Here is a 19,124-nt window from a genome sequence, read left to right as displayed (position 1 = left end):
GCTGGTTCTCTCCCCTCCTCCTTTGTGAGGGGAAGGGAGCGAGTCCATTCCACGGCCTGCGCCCCGCTCCGCGCTCCGTTCCGGGTTTGCCAGGCGGCCGCGACGGCTCTGGGTAAAATGGCAGTGCTGAGCCTCGTGTCGGAGTGAGGGGGACTCGGAGGAGAGTGGGGCGCTCTAGCCGCTCAGTCCGGCCGCCCGCCCGCTCGCCCGCCCGCCGCCGCGCAGTAGCCTCGGCCCGGCGCCGCGGCCGGGGAGGGGAGGCAGGGCGCCCGGCCCGGCCCACGCTCCGACTCTGCCTGCCGGCGCCCGGGCTGCTGCCGCGCGCCCTCCAGCCCGCCCGTCCCGGGTCCCCCTCCCCCCGCTCCCTCCCTCCCCGCCCCCTCCCCCTCGCCTCCCTCCCTCCCCTCCCTCCCTCCCTCCCTCCTTTCTCCGGCAGCAGAAAGCGGAGAGTCACAGCGGGGCCAGGCCCTGGGGAGCGGAGCCTCCACCGCCCCCCTCATTCCCAGGCAAGGGCTTGGGGGGGAATGAGCCGGGAGAGCCGGGTCCCGAGCTTACAGAGCCGGGAGCAGCTGAGCCGCCGGCGCCTCGGCCGCCGCCGCCGCCTCCTCCTCCTCCGCCGCCGCCGCCAGCCCGGAGCCTGAGCCGGCGGGGCGGGGGGGAGAGGAGCGAGCGAGCGAGCGAGCGCAGCGCAAAAGCCGCGGAGCCCCGCGAGGCCCGCCCGGGCGGGTGGGGAGGGAAGCCCGAGGGGACTCGGCCCCGGGGCGGGGTGGGGTGGGAGGGGGGTGAGAGAAGACGAAGACAGGGCCGGGTCTCTCCGCGGACGAGACAGCGGGGATCATGGCCGCGCAGGTCGCCCCCGCCGCCGCCAGCAGCCTGGGCAACCCGCCGCCGCCGCCGCCCTCGGAGCTGAAGAAAGCGGAGCAGCAGCAGCAGCAGCAGCGGGAGGAGGCGGGGGGCGAGGCGGCGGCGGCGGTCGCGGCGGAGCGCGGGGAAATGAAGGCAGCCGCCGGGCAGGAAAGCGAGGGCCCCGCCGTGGGGCCGCCGCAGCCACTGGGAAAGGAGCTGCAGGACGGGGCCGAGAGCAATGGGGGTGGCGGCGGCGGCGGAGCCGGCGGGCCCGGCGCGGAGCCGGACCTGAAGAACTCGAACGGGAACGCGGGCCCTAGGCCCGCCCTGAACAATAACCTCACGGAGCCGCCCGGCGGCGGTGGCGGCGGCAGCAGCGACGGGGTGGGGGCGCCTCCTCACTCAGCCGCGGCCGCCTTGCCGCCCCCAGCCTACGGCTTCGGGCAACCCTACGGCCGGAGCCCGTCTGCCGTCGCCGCCGCCGCGGCCGCCGTCTTCCACCAACAACATGGCGGACAACAAAGCCCTGGCCTGGCAGCGCTGCAGAGCGGCGGCGGCGGCGGGGGCCTGGAGCCCTACGCGGGGCCCCAGCAGAACTCGCACGACCACGGCTTCCCCAACCACCAGTACAACTCCTACTACCCCAACCGCAGCGCCTACCCCCCGCCCCCCCAGGCCTACGCGCTGAGCTCCCCGAGAGGTGGCACTCCGGGCTCCGGCGCGGCGGCGGCGGCCGCCGGCTCCAAGCCGCCTCCCTCTTCCAGCGCCTCCGCCTCCTCGTCGTCTTCGTCCTTCGCTCAGCAGCGCTTCGGGGCCATGGGGGGAGGCGGCCCCTCAGCGGCCGCAGGGGGAACCCCCCAGCCCACCGCCACCCCCACCCTCAACCAACTGCTCACGTCGCCCAGCTCGGCCCGTGGCTACCAGGGCTACCCCGGGGGCGACTACGGCGGCGGGCCCCAGGACGGGGGCGCCGGCAAGGGCCCGGCGGACATGGCCTCGCAGTGCTGGGGGGCTGCTGCTGCTGCGGCGGCGGCGGCCGCGGCCGCCTCGGGAGGGGCCCAACAAAGGAGCCACCACGCGCCCATGAGCCCTGGGAGCAGCGGCGGCGGGGGGCAGCCGCTCGTCCGGACCCCGCAGGTAACACGGCTGAGTGGGGTGGGGGGCCTGTGGCGACTGGGGTGGGGGGTCCTGGGAGTGGGTGGTGGCGGCGGCGGGGAGCGGGCCACGGCCGTGGGCTACCCCCAGTCTGGGGCCCCCACTGCTGGGGAGCTGCCATTGTCTCGCTCTTTCTCTCTTAAAATGGCTGCCCGTCTGCCTTCCTCTCTTTCCCTCCTTCAGCCTTTGTGTGGGGCTTTCCTTGAGGTGTCTGCTCCCCTCCTCCTCCCCCCCGGGTCCCTTCCAGCTCCGGGGGGTCTTCAGAGGGGTGCGGAGCCGGGTGTGCGGGAAAAGGGCCCGGCCCGGGGTGAGGGGGTGTTGGGGGCTCAGGTTAGGGGTGTAGGCAGCCCTCGGAGGTCGGGAGTTGAGTGAACAGTTCTCTGCTCACCTGCCGCTCCTCTCTGCCCTCCCTACCTTCCTCTAGGCCGGTCCCCATCTGTGCTTTCAAGGAGGGGGCCCCTCGGGCTCGGGGGGACCTCGAGGGAGGGCAGGGGCCTGCTTGGGAGCAGCTAGAGGCCGGCTTCGGTTCACCCTGGGCAGCCCGGGTCGTCTCCTGTCTTAGTCTCCGTCGGCCCAGTGGCCTGGGCTTCTCCCTGGAAGTGCTGGTAAACAGCTGAGTGATTGGAGTAGTAAGTGCAGATTGCTTTGGTTTGGGATTTGAATTATGGAGGTAAAATCCTTCTGTCAAAGCCAGGAGACAGTTGGTCTTAGGTTGACATCCTATCTGTGATCTGATTGGCTCCCCATCTCCTGCTCTTGGCCATTTATAATTGCCTCTGATGTAATGGTACAACAATCCTGATGAGCTCATAAACTTTTACACTCTGCTTTTCTGCCAGTGATAACCCAAACCATCGCTGCCACTATCTGCCTTTTATTCCAGAGCTGAAATTGGCTGTGACCTTGAGGAGGGAGGTTTAAGCAGCAATACTGTATCAGCAGGAACAGAGCCCCAGACAGGCTGCCCTTGTTACATTGTGCCCGGAACAAAAGAGGAGGCAGTGGCATTTTGCTTGTACCTTGGATTTATTTTGCTTGTTATGTTTTATGCAGCCTGAAATAGATTCTGTGTTGTCCGAACAGTAGCTGAGTTTTTCTCTACAATGGGTTTGCTGTTTGTTTTGGTTTTGTGACTTTCCTGATGGTATAAATGACTTCTTTGATGGCTCTGAAGATGCGTTTGTCTTGAGTAATTTTGACCCTGTTCGCTTTGCAGAATTGAAATTATTTTACTGAGCTTTTTATTGAGTGGCAAATGTGGGATCTTTATCAGAGGGGGTAAGAGAAAACTGAGAACTGGAGGCTTTCTGAGAGAGAATTTCACATTTAAGTGTTCTAAGGAAGGCTGGCGTCATTCTTTGTTTACATGTTGAATCTTGTTAACACTTTTCTTTTGTTAATTAAACTTTGGGAGAGCAACTCAATTTAAAGGGAAGGACATCTTTCATGATCTTGAGAGGTACCGTTTCTTAAAGGCTTGGTTTGGTGAAATTTATCATTTGTTCCTGGAATATAAAAAAACCAAGTTTTCTATTTTGTCATCGTTTTACAGCTTTGAAATACAGGTCAGTTTTTTTCTCTGCATTTTAAGTTCCATTTATTTCTGTCTTCCAAGATAATAAAAATATGACCTACAATGATACTTAAGATTTGCTTAGAAATTACAACTTTTAGGTATGTTTCTGTGCATTCTGCTTTATTTTGCTCTTCCTTCTTCATCGTGTTCTGTCTTCAATGCTTTGGTCAGGAATATTGGGTGTTCTATGGAGTCATCTTTTCAAAGCAGGGGAAAAGGCTTGATCCTTTTTCATGTCTGTCCCTCTCTCAGCAGTACCCAGTTGTACCTTTGTCCTGTGAGATTTTATTCACATTTTGTTCACTTAGGTGGCCTAATTATATATATATACCTTCCCCATTCTAGAGCTGCTTTTCCACTGTTACTTGGAGCTGGGATTTTTTTAAAGTAGTTGTGTCAGATAGCAGGTTTAGAGGTCTGTGCCTTGACTCCATGTCTTCCATGATGTCCTATATCTGGGCAAGAAATAGGGAAATTTTAAATTGGATTCCTAGTGTCTGGAGGATAAATTTTGTTTAGAACATCCTCTTGTCTCTGGGTAATTCTATAGTTTATATCTCTTTCCTCTCATTTCCCCCTTTATTTGTGGAGGAGGGGGAAAGAGGGCTGAGAAATTTACCTTAAATCATTGGAGAAAAAATTTGGGGTAAGTCAAGGCTCATTTAAAAACAAAAATTAATTTGAATTTTTTAAGTTTGGGGATATTCAGGCAAATTTTTTTTTTTTTAAATAACGTTTACCGTATAGCATTTTCTGCTTTAAATATTAAATATTTGAGCATTCTGTATGTACTTGGTATTATGTTCTATGCGGGGTAAAAGGTGGGAAAATAGATACAGTCCTTGTCTGTGCTGCCTTTGGGCAACTTTTCTGACTCCCTTTTAACATTACCAGGCTTAGCACCTCACACAACATAGATTCCTGTTGGATTTCAGTTCATTTGCCTATTCTCCTGAGACCCACAGCCATGGGCTGGAGAGCATTCACTCTTAGGAGAGACAGTGCAACTTCCAGTTTTGTAGGTTGCTTCAGATATGTCATCTAGATGAAGGTTGTAGGTGGATAGATTTCATACTGAATTCCTTTTTGCTACTTAAGGATAAATTTCTTGTCAGACCATGATGGCCTATTCTTAACATTCTTAAATAATAAGATATTGCTCTGTTCTTTTCTTTTCCTCAGTCTTGAATTAACAGTTTTTTGTAGATACTTGATTAACACATCTAAGATAGTAATGCTCTCCTTTGACTCTGCCTTTTTGAAAGAAAGATTAGATAAGTGTGTGTATTGTGGCTATGTCTTTTCACAGGAGCTGGAAAGATCCCAGCAAACAGACATTTCCTTTAAGCCTTTCCATAAGTAAAATTGTATCTCAAAGAGTTGTATCCTGCTAGTAATGAAATACTTTTCAGTCACCAATGTGACTGAACCTCACTTAAAGCTTTTTACTTGGGATGCTTTTAGCTATAGTACCTTGAGAGTAGTACCAGCTCATCAAAGTAAAAAAAATCCAATAGAATATGTAGTCCAGGATCAAAGTGAATTTGATTGTAGAAGCTTGGTTGTTAGTTCCTGCTATGGAAATATCAAACGGTACTTCCGACTCCTGGGAAACAAACACAGGAATCCTAGGCTTATTATGGGAATGCCTACTGGCAGAAACTCTGGGCTGGCTGAAACACAGGACTCTTTGGAGTTCTCTCAAGTAGGAGGGATCAGGGTAACCACATTGAGACAGCACTTAGTTGTAAGGGCTTCATGTGTCTCTGCTCTCCACGAGAGAACTGGGGGTAATGGAGTGGGGTTGATGGTGAGAGAAGAGAGAAAGCCGTCAGGACCAAAGCTGGCTTCTTTGTAATGGGCCCTGTGGGGACTTTTTAAGGTTCCTTCCTTTGTGTGTGACACAGAGTTACCATGACAAGTGGCACCTGCTGTAACAAGATGTCCTGGATTGCATTAAACATTCATATGTTAGATTGACTCCTGTAGTGTGTGACGTCTCTAGCAAGCCTTTTACAAAGTTAGTGAACCTTTTTTGAAATGTGGAAATCAGCTAACAAAGTAGTGGTCAGGGGCTTTTCCCATCCCCGTCCCTCAAAAGGTGGTATTGATTGGCTACAAATCCCAAAATTCTAGAAGGATCTGAAGCATGCAAATATGGTATTCAGAATAAATTGGCACTGAACAGTTCTTTTCTGCCTGTGAGCTGGAGTGATACCTTGATCTCTGATATGGATTCCTAGATTCCCTTTGCTTTTTTCTTGAGTTTTTTCCTGGTTAGATTGGTCATTATCGTTACTGTTGTGCATTGAGTTGTGTGTGGTGCAGTAGTGAGGGGTGACGAGCACAGGACTTGGGAAGAGAAGCTTTGGCTCCATATGTAGCCCTGGATTAAGCTGTGTGACTTTGGACAGGGCATTTGCCTTCTCTGGTTCATTTTCTCTTCATCGGACTGCATGACCTTCTTCTCTGATGCTGTGTATCTGTCTGTGCTTCCATACCTGGCTTGTTAGGAGGGCAGCCTCTTCGTGTACCTTTTTCGATAGGGATCCAGAGACCATCTTTCTTCCCCTGGGCTCATGGAACTCGAGGCTGTTTTCTCTTGAGGATTTACAGAATCAGGCTCTAAATAGTTGGGTACCACTGTGTCTGTGGCCCTTCGCAGAACCCTACCAGACTCCTTTGCTTTGAGACTGTTAATCTGTTTGTCATTAGTCATTCCACCTGGCTTGTGGTATTAAAACACTAAGTAGTAATTGAAAAAATTAGGCAGACTTCATTAAAGCAAGACTTGAAAAATAGTTCCTTCAAAATCTCCACAAGACGATTTTGGAGGTAGATTAGGAATGGAGTGAGGAGTGGATGTTCATAAATTGAATGTTAACACCGTATCTTTTCTGGGGCAGGATAGGAAGGTGGGGAGAGGCAGCATTAAGCTCTCCAGCTTCTTTTGGTGTTTGGGCAGGTCTAGGTCTGGTTTGGGCAGTTGGTTGTAATCTGAGTGCCTGAACTTGCCCTGTAAGTTTTGCTGAGAGAGGAGTAAAAGTTCCTGAGACTGGAACAGGAACAGGAAAAGCTTAAGTGTTTCAGGGTCAGCTTTGTAGGTGTACTGCTTTCTCATAGCCCTGGTTTTGCTGTTGTCGTTGTTGTTTTTAAACCAGGTGGTGTGGTTTGCAATTGGTCCTGGAAATGCTGTTCTCTCAGGTGTTCTCCAGTGCCCCTGAATTTCCGGTCTTTCTCCTCTTGGTTTAGCAGTTAAAAAGTGTAATTTAGGCATCTTAGAGGGGTGCTAGAAGGAAGCTTCCCTTTATGAATGAGGGAAAGGTGTTTGATAATTCTCTGCTTGACACAGCAGCTTCTTCTCTCGGAAGGAACCAAATGTTTCAGAGCTTTGTGTAAATACTTGCTGAGCTGTCAATATGTACCCAGGAGGTTTCTGTAGTAAGATGTAAACGGCTCTATAGAATGTTTGACAGGCAAATTAATAAACAGTTTTCAAGCAAAGATAATGCTAGTTTCTTTTCACGTGGTGGAATAAAATAACATTGAAGAAAAAGACCTGGGGATAGAGAAGAGAGAGTGATGTGGGGCGTGGGGGTGGAGGTGAGGGCAGGGAGCATGGAGATAAGAGATGATCTAAAAGAGTTTGAAGTGAAAAGATGATGCCATGGAAGAGAAGCCTCCTGGCTCCGTGCTAAGTTCAGGACACGTGGAGCCCTGTTTAAAATCGATTGCAGTTCAGAGTGAAAATAAACAGAAGTTTGGAAAGAAGGACCTAAGTTTCAGTCAGTGAATTAAGTGTGCTTCTTAAACTTTGTTTATGAGACTGTGAGTTTTAAATTTAAAGCCTTGTTCTTTCAGAAAGGTTTTGTAGTTTGGTGAGATGTTTTTAGGGCTGGGGTTTGCATTTTTAGAATACTATAAAGAGAAAAAAAGATAGTACAACTGGGGTGTTGTCTGTCCCAAGCCTCTGTTGTGCTTTGGCTCTCAGGATTATAAGCCCACTCCAAGGGCTGTGTTTATTTATGTAGTTTTTACTGGACTCCTATGCATCACTTATTTATATATGAAAATTAATGCCCCAGGTTTCAGTACAGTGTTTGGGGACTCAACAAATCTTGCCTGAAGGGTTATGTGGGTAGATTCAATTTTTGTTTTTAAAATTGCCATTTTAGGATTAAACACATTTCTGGGTTGTTTTAGTGAAACATCCTTTTTATGGAGGAGGAAGTATTTTAGAATTGTTTGAACTGTCTTCTGATCGTAATCTCCCTTGGTGGTCTTGTGAGATGACTGGATTTACTTTCTCAAAGTCCCTTTTCAAACGTAATCCACTAGCTCTGACACCAGTTTTCTTCTCAAGAAGTGTTTTTTAGACCAGATTCCTGGAAGTGCCTTTTTGACCCAACATAGTATCGATAGTAGGGAGTATGAATGTAATTATGGCTCTGACCATAATTTTTAGTTAGGTTCAGCTCACTTACCAAAGACTATCAGCTTGTTTTAAAACAAGATACAAAAACTTGGGTTGACACTCACATTGGTTATCCAGGCCTTTCCCAGTATGGTGGTAGGGAGGGTCTTAGAACTTCAGGTTTGTTGCTAAGAGCCTGATTTCTAGCTCAGGGAGGTCTGGAGTTTCAGATGAGAGTGGGAAGTAGCTCTGTCTGAACATATCTACTAGATACTAGGGAGGGACCTGAGAGATAGAGGCAATATCTGCTTCAGAGGAATTTAGTTTTCTTGGGAAGCATGCTTATGTGCACACATTTGGAAAACTTGCAGAGCAAGGTTTTATAAATGGATATAGACCAAACTAAGTGTATGGCCTGAAGGAATCTGGGAATAAGGAGCAATGAGATTTGGGCAGGGTAAACCTGGGACAGCTTTTCAGAGGCAGTGATTTATGAAGTTAAATGTCCAAAAAAGGGAAAGTTAAATTACTAATTTGCTTTTTCATAGTGCTACTCTGAGTTTCACGGGCTTTACAGAATCCAAATTACACATCCATCCCCAGACCTGTAGTTGTCTCATTCTGGTGACTTTGGGGATTTGGACTGTAACCAATTCCATGAAAGAGAGTGGTTTCAGGGTCTTAGTGGTTCCTGTGGTTACATGGGGCCTTTAGTACAGCCTGCCAAGTTCTTGGCCAGTTCAGGGCCTCTTTTGTAGTAATTTTGGGTTTGGAAGGTTGTGTCACCTTCAGAGTTGTGTGCCCTGGATGCTTCAGTGTCCGTGGTTCAACTTTGGTTAGAGAACCTGAGTTTTTTCTTTTTTGGCAGAGGTAATTGACCTTTCTTAAAACAGGAGCCATGAGGTACCTGTCCAGATCTTAGACTGCTGCTGTTTTTGAAGATTTGGGAGCCATGCTCAAGCTGAGTTGCTTGGATCAGACCTTATATTGAGGGTTGTTGGACGGGTAAACCTGCATATACGCAGTTTGCCCATCTGTTCACAGAAATGGCCTTCGATATTGTTTTTGACTAGGTTGGCTGTGGCCAAGAAGCTCCTAAATGCTGCAAACACATGCTTATTCCTTATAGGAGCCTCTTTAATGTAGTAATTTTGGTTTCTCTTTACCTGCTGGTCCATGTGTGATTGGATCACAAGCAATTTTTGGCACTTCTCAAAGGGCTCTAAGTAGATGCTTAACAGCTAAAGGTGCATGGAGGATCCAGTGCCAGGTTACTACAGGGCTTCCACCTGGAGGAGGAGGGTGGGTTATGCTGTTCCCATGTAAAGTTGTATGGAGTCTTGAATACAGATTCTAGTTTGGAAATATCTCTTTCACCACCTTTTCCTGGCCCTTCTGGCATTTTGCAAAAATGAGTTTCCAGCAACTTGGAAATGGGCACAGTGGTTCAGCAGCAAGTTTGTAGGTGCTGAGATGAACTTCTCAGTCAATCTAGGTTTTAGAAGAATCCAAGTTAGGGTGAATATTGGCTTAACTGTCCTGAGTATTCTTCCTTGAACTCACTCTTCCCCCTGTTTAAATGGATGGCATTAGTGAATTTGAAGGGACATCTGAGTGAACTTTTGTTTATTTTTGTTAGTCATTTGTGCATACTAGAAGATGGTCTTGGGACAGGTTGAATCTTTATTTCCCAGTGGCGTCTGCATTTTCTAAGGGTGGACTGCAGTGGGAGGAAGTCTGATGCCAAGAATGCATTCCAACATGCAGCCAACTAGGAAATTTGATCCCTGAAATGTTGACTTAGTGTTGGTTATGGTACATATTAGAAATCACTCAGTAATCCAGGACAGATTTTTGTCGCCCTCCAGGAAGTTAATGTTGATATGAAACACTAAGGGGCTTTTGGGCACTGGGCTATGTGCTCTTCAGGCCCAGAGTTGCTGCTTGAATATGAAGAGGAAATGTGCCATGTGCTTCCCCCTCGCCTTTTTTGCATTTGGGCTTCCTTATGGCTTCATTGCTTCTGGGTTCCCAAGTCTGCAGTGTTAGATATTAGACTTCCTCTTCCCTTGGCACTGGCGCATTCATGATTTTTTTGTGGCTCTTCACCAGCAGCCAAGAATTTTGTATGCGTTTCCCTCTTAAACTTGTTAGCTTTCAGCTTGCTTGTTTATAGACATCTCTGTTAAAAGGAACTCCCCCTTCAAGATCTAGCAGCAGCATGACAGCAGCAGGGGAGATGAGGGACTGGTGTGATGTCAGTCGTTTGAAAACCCATTTGCTGTGTGCTTAGTGTTTTTTATTTTGCCTCCTGTTTTCCTTGAGGTCACAACTTGCATGAGTGCATCTGGATCCAGCTGTTTATTCTCAACTGACTGGTGCCTGGTGTACTTTGACTTTAAGAAGAGTGTGAGTTCAGCCACGTGGTAGAGGATTAAAGGCTACCTCGTGCTGGGTGCTTCCTTTTAGAGGAAACAGATATGTCTTTGGGCTCTTCTTGCCCACTGATTTCCCCTGTCTCTTGGGTAGACCTTATTACTGCTTTCTGCTGTTCTTAAAGAAGTCACCTGAGCAGAAATGCTGGAAATAGGTTACTGTTTGTTACTGCATCTTCTCTGGTGAATACAGATGGCATTCTCTCTTGCATTTTGGACAGGATTCTGTTCTGGCCACAAAGTGATGGAGTTTCGTGAGCATTAGCCTGCCTTTTGTTTCTAGACTTCTAACTTTTTTACTTGTTTAGGAGTCTGGGCTGCCAAAGTTATAAAAGATTTGGGGATCACTTCAGTAGTTAATGTGTCCACAATTTTGTCCTGGGCCAGGGATAGACCAGGGACCTCACTGAGTTCCGTGTTTTCTACTGATGGCATGTCAGAGGTGACTATTACTGACAACTGCCATGTCTTTGAGTACTTACTGTGTGCCAAGCACTATGCTTGTGTGTCTCCATGAATTTCTTCATTTAATCTTCAAAACCCTGAAAGGCGGGTTCTACTGTTACTCCTCCCACTTTACAGACGAGAAAGTAGAGTAAGAATGAGAAATTTGCCCTAGGGCAAAAAAAACTAGTAAAAGGTAGAGTTCAGATTTGAATCTAGGTTTGTCTGATTCTCCAGAACTATGTAACATTATAAAATACTAAGTTTGCTTATCCAAAATAAATTATTCAAGCACTGGAGCTTTTTGGGACATTATTTTTGCAATAGTCTAGAACTCTTACATGGGGTGAAAGACTGAAAAGCCTTTAGTTACAGTTGACATTATGCCAAGATTTCTGTCCCATCCATCTCTTCCATTTAGATTTTTATTTAGGTTTCTGATGAATGGCTGTATGATACCAGTGGTAAGAATTGGCAGCATTTGGTCCTGAGGCCCTGTTCTCTTTGACAGTGGGGGTGGAGGTAGGATTCAGACTCAAAGATAGAAACCTTCACTTTGATCTAAGTGAATATAACTTGCATTATGAAAATGTTTGCCGAGTGATTTTACTTTCTAGAACTTGGGGCACTCACTGGAGAGATGAGGATTTTTGTCTTAATTTTCCACTTCAAGAGAGTGAACACATAAAGGTTAAGTGCCTCGCGGTTTCATGTTAGAGTCAGTTCTGAAATTGAGGTTTAAAGTTCCCTTAGGCTGTGTGACTTTATGCAGGTCACTTAACTTCTCTGAATCTGTATCCTCAACTGTGTAAGGAGGAAAACTACCTGCCTTGCAACTGTAGTCAATGTTAAATAACATATATGAAAGTATTATTTTTTTTTTTTGAAAGTATTATTTTTTATCAACTGAAATTTGAACACAACTCCTAGTTGGTAGAGGCCTCTGCTTGAGAAGGGGATAGAATTGAGTGCTTAAACACAGCATTGGTCTTTGCTAAATTAAAAGCTGCCCTGTAGTATTTAGCTACATCTGAGTTGTATTAATGCTAAAACAACAAAACCCCAACAAGTTTTGTTAAGCATCTGTTCTAGTTTGATAGGTACATTAGTACAGTGGTTCTCAGTGTCATCCCTAACCGTCCGTCATCACCCAGCACTACCTGGGTCCTGTTTCGAAGTGCAAAGACTCATCCAGACCTGCTGAATCTGAAGCTGTGACAGTGTGTTTCAGTGAGACCTCCAGGCCACTGTAGTGCATACTCAAGCTTGAGAACTGGATTTATGCTCATCTAGGCTACAGAGTATATCTGAATTACCTGAGGGGCTTCTTCCAAATTGTACCAAAGGCTAAAATGTTTCAGATGTATCTGCCCCTCACATTGTGTTCAAAGTGTGTTATTAGTTAGAGAAAAGTTTAAAAGTGCTTGGAGTTGGGGGAGAAAAAAGGAAATACTTTTTTTTTTTTAAGAAAATACTTTTGATATACATAGTATATTTTCTACTATGCAGTAACGACAAACTCTGTTTATAGGACCTAGGGACTCCCTGCCTTCCATTTCTTTCTCTTCTAGCTCTTTGGTGGCATAGCATGAGGATAATCTGAACCTGTGGTCTGGTTGGTTGATGAAGGTGGAAAAGCTCATTTTAGGATGGTGACCTATGGTGGTCTCCAAGTATGACCAGTTAAGAAAACTGATTCTTGAAAACGCTGCTCAGAGGCTAGTATGGGAGCCTTAATTAAATGCTACGATAACCTTTCAGCTTGTTGATGGCCAGCCGATCTGAGAATCTGGTGGTCCCTGAGTAGATCATTCTTAATAACTTCCCTCTATCTCTCATTCCGGCCCCTTGTCCCAGTGGCCATCTTGAGTTTTGTTGTTTTTCCTTTCCTTGTGTCACTTGTTGTCAAGTCCTAGTAAATAAACCCTCTAAGAAGACTCCTGACAAGTTACCAAGTGGATGAGGTCTCTTTGAGTAATGGACATTTGAGCCACGACCTGTCCCTCGTTGTATGTCTTAAGGATTGTGCTTGGCACAGAAATGGTCAGATAATAAACATTAATAATGGAAAGACCAAGGGGAGAACCAGTGTTTAGTTCATGTGGGCTTTCTGAAAACCCTATGTGGTTTCTGAATCCTTCCCATTAAAAATAAGTTTCCTGTACCAGACCACTTTTCCCTCCTGCCTGAGTAGGGAAACTGTGATCGCTGTGACCCGGCTGCGATGAAGGCAGAGGCTTCCAGGAGGCAGTATGTTGACAGTTTGATCTGTGAGTTGGTATTTGTATGTACAGATGAATACTCTGGCAGGGAGTCATGTGCTCCGTGTGTGTTTCTGTGTTCTAGACTCACTGTATCATCCCTCTGCCATTTAGCTTTATTTTCTCTCTGTTCTTGCTTTCTTGCTTTTTCATTCTCTCCTTTGGTGTCTAACTCTGTTAGTAGAATGCAGAGCACATTGGGAGACATCAGTAACTTTAACACATCAGAGCTGGTAAAACGTCTTACAAGAACTGGAGAGGCAATTTGTACCACTTTCAGGTCAACATTGTTTCAGTGAAGATTCCTGGTGTCTGCTCACCTCTGTTGGAATGGCCTGGCTAACTGGAGGCAGGACGTGCCTTTGTCTAATTAACTAATAAACCAGAGTTCCCTAGGTGATCTCTGCCTGTTCTCCTTTCCCACTTTATTTCCTTTGGTCTAGGGATTGTTTCTCAGCCCTCAGTCTGTTTTGGGGGTTCTGTTGGTCTAGGACAGATTTGTAACATTCTTGTTTTTCTTTCTAGTCTGTGATTTCCATCTTCTGCTTTCCCAGTGCAGCTTTGAATTGGCTTCTTTAAAACCCCTACATAAAACCTCAAGTGACCAATATGTGGTCTCATTATGGTATTTTGGGTTAAAATAAAATGAGATTGAGATAGCTGTGTTCACCCACCCAGACATATTTACCAAAGGGAAATTCTGTGTGCCTTGAATAAGACAGTCTCAAAAGAGTCTGTGAGCCAAAACAGACTTGGGGGTGGGGGTATGGATAAATATTAGCTAGATTTCCATAGCTTAGCATGCCAAGTAGCCATCCCAATTTGATTATACTGGCCAGAGATAGCAAGAAAGACAGCTGGTATCTTTGGTCTGTTCTCATGTATTTCTGGTATAAATGATGAAGCTAGGCTCTTTACACATTTGTGTGGACAGTGGTATAGAGGAGGTTGGTACCCAGGTACTTTGGGAGCTCTGAAGAGAGAATTGGAGAATCTATAGGAAGGACTCTGGTTTTTCATTTGGGGAACTAATGACCTTTAAAAAGCCTGATTTGGAAGCATCTCAGAGTATTCTTGCCTGGAGAATCCCAGGGACGGGGGAGCCTCGTGGGCTGCAGTCCAAGGGGTCGGTGAGAGTCGGACATGACCAAGTGACTTACTACTTTCACTTTCCACTTTTCATGCATTGGAGAAGGAAATGGCAACCCACTCCAGCGTTCTTGCCTGGAGAATCCCAGGGACGGGGGAGCCTGGTGGGCTGCCGTCTATGGGGTCGCACAGAGTCGGACATGACTGAAGCGACTTAGCAGCAGCAGCAGCAGCAGGGAATGAAATGGCTGGATGGCATCACCGATGTAATGGACATGAACTTGGGCAAACTTCGGGAGATGGTGAGGGACAGGGAGGCCTGGCGTGCTGCAGTCCATGGGGTCGCAAAGAATCAGACACGACTGGGTGACTGAACAACAGCATAATCTTAGTAAGGTTGGCTGTTCCCTCAGCCAGTCTTTAATTTATTTTATTGTACCTGTTATAGTCCCAGTGGACGTAGGGGGACCAAGGGAAAGGCTGGCATTTTTGGAGAGTGGTCCAAGGCAGCCCTAGGAATTAATGAAATAGTGATATGGCTGCCTTTTCTCAGTATCTTTATCAAAAACATAGTACTTGGTTGGATTGATGACAAAGCATGATGACATACAGAATCCCCTGCTGCATGTAAGTCATGTTCCTACAGCTAAGTGATGTATCACAGATATCTTTTTTAGTAAAGAAGAAAAAACTGGCAGAATGTAGAACTGTGTACTCAGAGAAGTTTAGGATCTTTTTATATAACCCATGCCAGATCAGTCCAACTTTGGAGATAAAAGGAATAGAGGGTAGGGAGGGGGCAAGAGAGCTTTTTAAAAGAGAAGCAAGAAGGCCTTAATGTTTTTTGGTTAAGAACAGTTTTTGCCTTTTTTTCTTTGTTTCTGAGTAGTTACCCGCAGAGCAATTTAATACATGGAAGAAAGAGTAGTATTTTAGAAACCAGGTCAAAAGAACTAGGTGTGATTTAGAAGTGTTGTCCTTACTGAAAAGTTGATAGGTACTCTCCTGGGTAAAGCTCCGTTTGTAAGGTTATGTGACCCTTGTCTCTCCAGGTATCCCATAAGTGTACCGTATCAATTCATGATGAATGACAAATAGGTAGGGAAGAAAATGTCTTAAAAAACTGCCCCTCTTGTTTGGGCTTGTGGTCCATCCACACTAAGGTCCTTTCCTGAGTAGAAGTACCAAATGATGGCTTGCAGGAGGAAATATATTTTTTCTGATGTCAACTCATAACACTTAGTGTGGGTAGCAAAATCTGTACATTAAGTTTTTAATTATTAAGCATGTACTGGGGATACAGTATACCACTCTGTCTTCCTTGTATATCATCAAGATTTCTTAGGCTTTGATCATGCTTCATTTCTCAAGAATTTTCAGGATAAGAACTTTTTTTTTAGCTGATTTAATTGTCCAGTCCTGTTACTGAAATTGTCTCATTTAAAGCATACAATAGTTGGGACTTGCCAGTGTAAGAAGTCTTGTGGCAAAACTTTTTTTGAAAAACCTGTATCTACCTGCCATTCAGCACTTGCTTACAGTAATGCAGCAAATATTTAATGAGCTTCTACAGTGCATCAGGCACCAGGATTCTAATGCCATGGAGTACTTTCTAGTAGGGAAAGATGTATATATATAAATAACCACAAATAACTGTATAATTGTGATTAACACACTGGGAAAGTACTACCTTCAATAAATTATCTTCCAACTATTTTATAAAGTAAATATTTAATTTATGATTATCTTGGCTAGTGGGTGACTTTGTACTTGGGATGAGTACCAGTCAGTTCTGATTCCCTTTCCCTCCATTGCTCCCGAGTCAAGCGTTACAGGAAATTCTCCGTCTCAGGTTCGGCTTGTAATGGGCCGGAGTCCATTGTTTCTGAGGCTCTTCTTTGTGTGGCAGTGCATTGCAGGACAGTTGGCATCTTGCTCCCCAGGTAACAAACGCCAGTAATGCCACAGAACTGCTGTGATAACCAAAGAGGCACTTTCATACATTTGTTTCCAAACGCTGCTCAGGGGCTCGTGTTGTCCTGGTTGAAAACTGTTGGACTTTACTGTCAGGATTCTTGGAAGGAGCTATTGAGAAATTCCTTTGGAAGAACACACTGAAAGTAGGTGGAGCTTGAGAATTGGACTGGTCAACGCTTTTGGTGTCTGGCTTGTGTGCTTTTGTTTTTTAAGTAGGTATTTTGAAACCACTTTCAGCTCCATTCTGCTTTTTCTCCTGTTGAGGGTGTAGAGAAGGAAGTAATTTGTTAACTTCTAGTTGACCACTTTGGGTTTCTGGTCTTGAGTGTGTGGGACTGGACCTTAACTATTCTGGTTTCTAAGCTTTATTGCTAGAAATTTGGGATTTGTGTAGATGATAATAGCTAAAGTTAAGTTTTGGAGGATACAGCTATCATTTAAACACAGATACATGCTTTATATTCTAGCCTTGTAGCTTATATATTCTAGTCTAGGGTATAGACATTAAACAAGATAAATAAGTAAACTTTAGCATATAGTATGCTTAGTGATATGTGCTCAGAAGCAAAGTTAATCAGGGGTCAGCTGCGAGAAGTGTGCTGGATTGAAATTTTAAATAGGTGCACCAGGGGAGGTCAGTTTGAAGTGATATTTTACGTGAGTGAGCTGTGCTAATACCTGGAAGGAGAAAGAGTATTCCAAGTGGAGAGACGAGTGAGTACAAAGACTCTGAGGCTGGAGCATGTCCAGCTGGTTTAAAGAACAGTGTCTTGTGTTGTTTTGTTTTAATAACTTATTTCATTCAACCCTGAGGGTGCTATTACTGTCATCTCTATTCTGTTGATATAGAAACTGAAGGACAGAGACGTTGGAGGCAGAGCTCTTAGGATTGACCTAATGTTTAGCCAAAGCATTTCCTCTCAACATGAATGCTGGTAGGAATTGCCAGACCTACAGAATCCCACTTTCTCTTTCACAGTCTCCTTTCTTTTCCTCTTAAAGTGGGTAAGTGTGTTTTACATACAGGTGTCTTATGTTCCTTCCCAGAGCTTATGTTCTACTCTAGGGTATAGACCGTGAACAAGATAAATAAGTAAAGCTTGTAGTAATTGTTAGTAATAGGTGCTTAGGTGGACAAGACAGTCAGGGATTGAGTATTAACAATTTGGGGAAATCTTAGCTTTGAGAGTGCTGCTTACTTGGGAATCTGAGTTCCATTCCTGGTTTTGCTCGATTGGCCGGGCACTGCCCTCTTCAGACCATTGTTTGGCTAAGGAAAACCGAACGTGCATCTGAGTTCTCGAGGTGCTCTGTGCTGGAGATGGAGGCAATTTGGAAGGAGGCCATGGAGCCCAAATGCTTCCAGACTGGACCTGAGAATCGCCTGAAGAGATTCCTGGCCCCATCCCAGAGCTGCTGATTCAGAATCTGGAGGGCAGGATTCTAGTATGCAGCTGAGGAGGTTAAGGTGCGACCTGGCTAGCACCTGCCCCTCTCTCCCCAGCTGGTCAGAGAGCTGGGATGGAAACCCAGTCGTTCTCTCAGTCTGGTGTACTCTTTTCACCACGTTGTACTGCTGCCTCACTCTTCAGATTAAAAAGTTGTAAAGAAGGGGATGTTTAATTTTATCAAATGGCATTTCATTCTTGTTTAGTTACTGTCTTGGGGCCTTGTGTGCCTACATGCTCAGTTGTGTCTGACTCTTTGTGACTCTATGGATTGTAGCCCACCAGGCTGTTCTCTCCATGGGATTTTCCAGGCGACGACACTGGAGGGGGTTGCTATTCCTCCCGGGGATCTTCCCAACCCAACCCAGGGATCAGACGTGTAACTCCTGTGTCTCTTGCATTGGAGGTGGATTCTTTACCACTGAGCCGTCAGGGAAGTCTTGTCTTGGGGCCTCACTGTTTTATATATTTTATCCCTGTTTTAATAGTACCTTTCTCAAGAGGGTGTGTGTCTTTCTTAGAGGTTTTTGTAATTCATTGGAAATTGGGAGAATTTGGTTTGCTAAGTTTGGTGTTTCAAAAAAGTGATCATTTTTGGAAGACCACTTTACTTTCTCTGTGAAAGGTGGCTAATGAAAGTGCTCTGAATGAGAAGAACTTTGTCATTTGTTGGGGAATTTATTACTTTGATGCTCTAGCTGCTTTATTTGAAGACCCTTTCAGGAACCAACGAAGAAATAAAGATTTATCAGCCACCTGGTTGTGGTTTTTCTGTCATATGCCTCTTTTGGATGGACAGCTGTGAGGTGGTTATTACAGTTGGCTCTCATGATCTGAAGATTCAATGACTTTCCCGCTCTGGTCTCTCTTTTCTGCCTTGAGTGAGGTTGTTTCTTTTAATCCCCTGATCTTCTGGTTTGGAAGGATGGAGCACAACAGCCTAAATACCTCTGAGCCTGGACAAGCCAAGCCTCGTGTCACTTTCGAGACAGTGTGGGTTGGAAGGTCTCTGAGTCTGTCGTCTGGTTGCAGCCCCTCCTAGGGGTTCCGTGAGGTTGATGCTTCAGGTGATGTCTTTGAAATGCGCTCTTACTTAAGGCTGCAAAGAGGAATGTGCCCTCATCTTCAGGAATCACTTCCGGTAAACAGAATGGGGGTAGGTATAACTTTTCATTGACTTTGGATTTTTTATTTATATTGTGAACATGTACAGAACTTTGAAAGAATTTTTTTTTTTAAACTGTCTCTTTGGAGTGGTAGTTGTAAACTAGTGGTTGGTAATTCCTCTCACACCACAGGCGTATGACCAGTTTGTTGAGCACTTGAATGAACTAGAACTAAACTGAAAGAATTTTCACTCTCTTGTGAAGTAGAAAAATGGGGTGTGATTCTCAGGTTATGAATGATAAGACATATAGGCTAAGTGGGTTGATTTCCTGGGTTAGGTATGGGTAGATTTGATGAGAGATTTTTATTATC

General features: G+C 46.0%; 1 protein-coding gene across 4 annotated transcripts in view; it reads left to right on the top strand.

Annotated features, from left to right (window-relative positions):
* The first annotated feature begins 770 nt into the window (after positions 1-770).
* The window catches only part of ARID1A (AT-rich interaction domain 1A), a 68,567-nt gene continuing 50,213 nt past the window's right edge, over positions 771-19,124 (top strand). For 3 of the 4 annotated variants that reach the window (XM_070775925.1, XM_019980538.2, XM_019980531.2), the window contains exon 1: positions 771-1,983. In XM_070775925.1, coding sequence (XP_070632026.1) covers positions 838-1,983 — 1,146 coding nt within the window. In that variant the 5' untranslated portion in view covers positions 771-837. Of the gene's footprint in view, positions 1,984-2,337; positions 18,802-19,124 lie in introns of those variants that run through there. The other variant, XM_070775929.1, reaches the window with a different exon arrangement.

This window comes from Bos indicus, chromosome 2 (assembly GCF_029378745.1).
Source record: "Bos indicus isolate NIAB-ARS_2022 breed Sahiwal x Tharparkar chromosome 2, NIAB-ARS_B.indTharparkar_mat_pri_1.0, whole genome shotgun sequence".
Classification (NCBI taxonomy): Eukaryota; Metazoa; Chordata; class Mammalia; order Artiodactyla; family Bovidae; genus Bos; species Bos indicus.
This window is presented reverse-complemented; position numbering and strand designations above follow the sequence as displayed.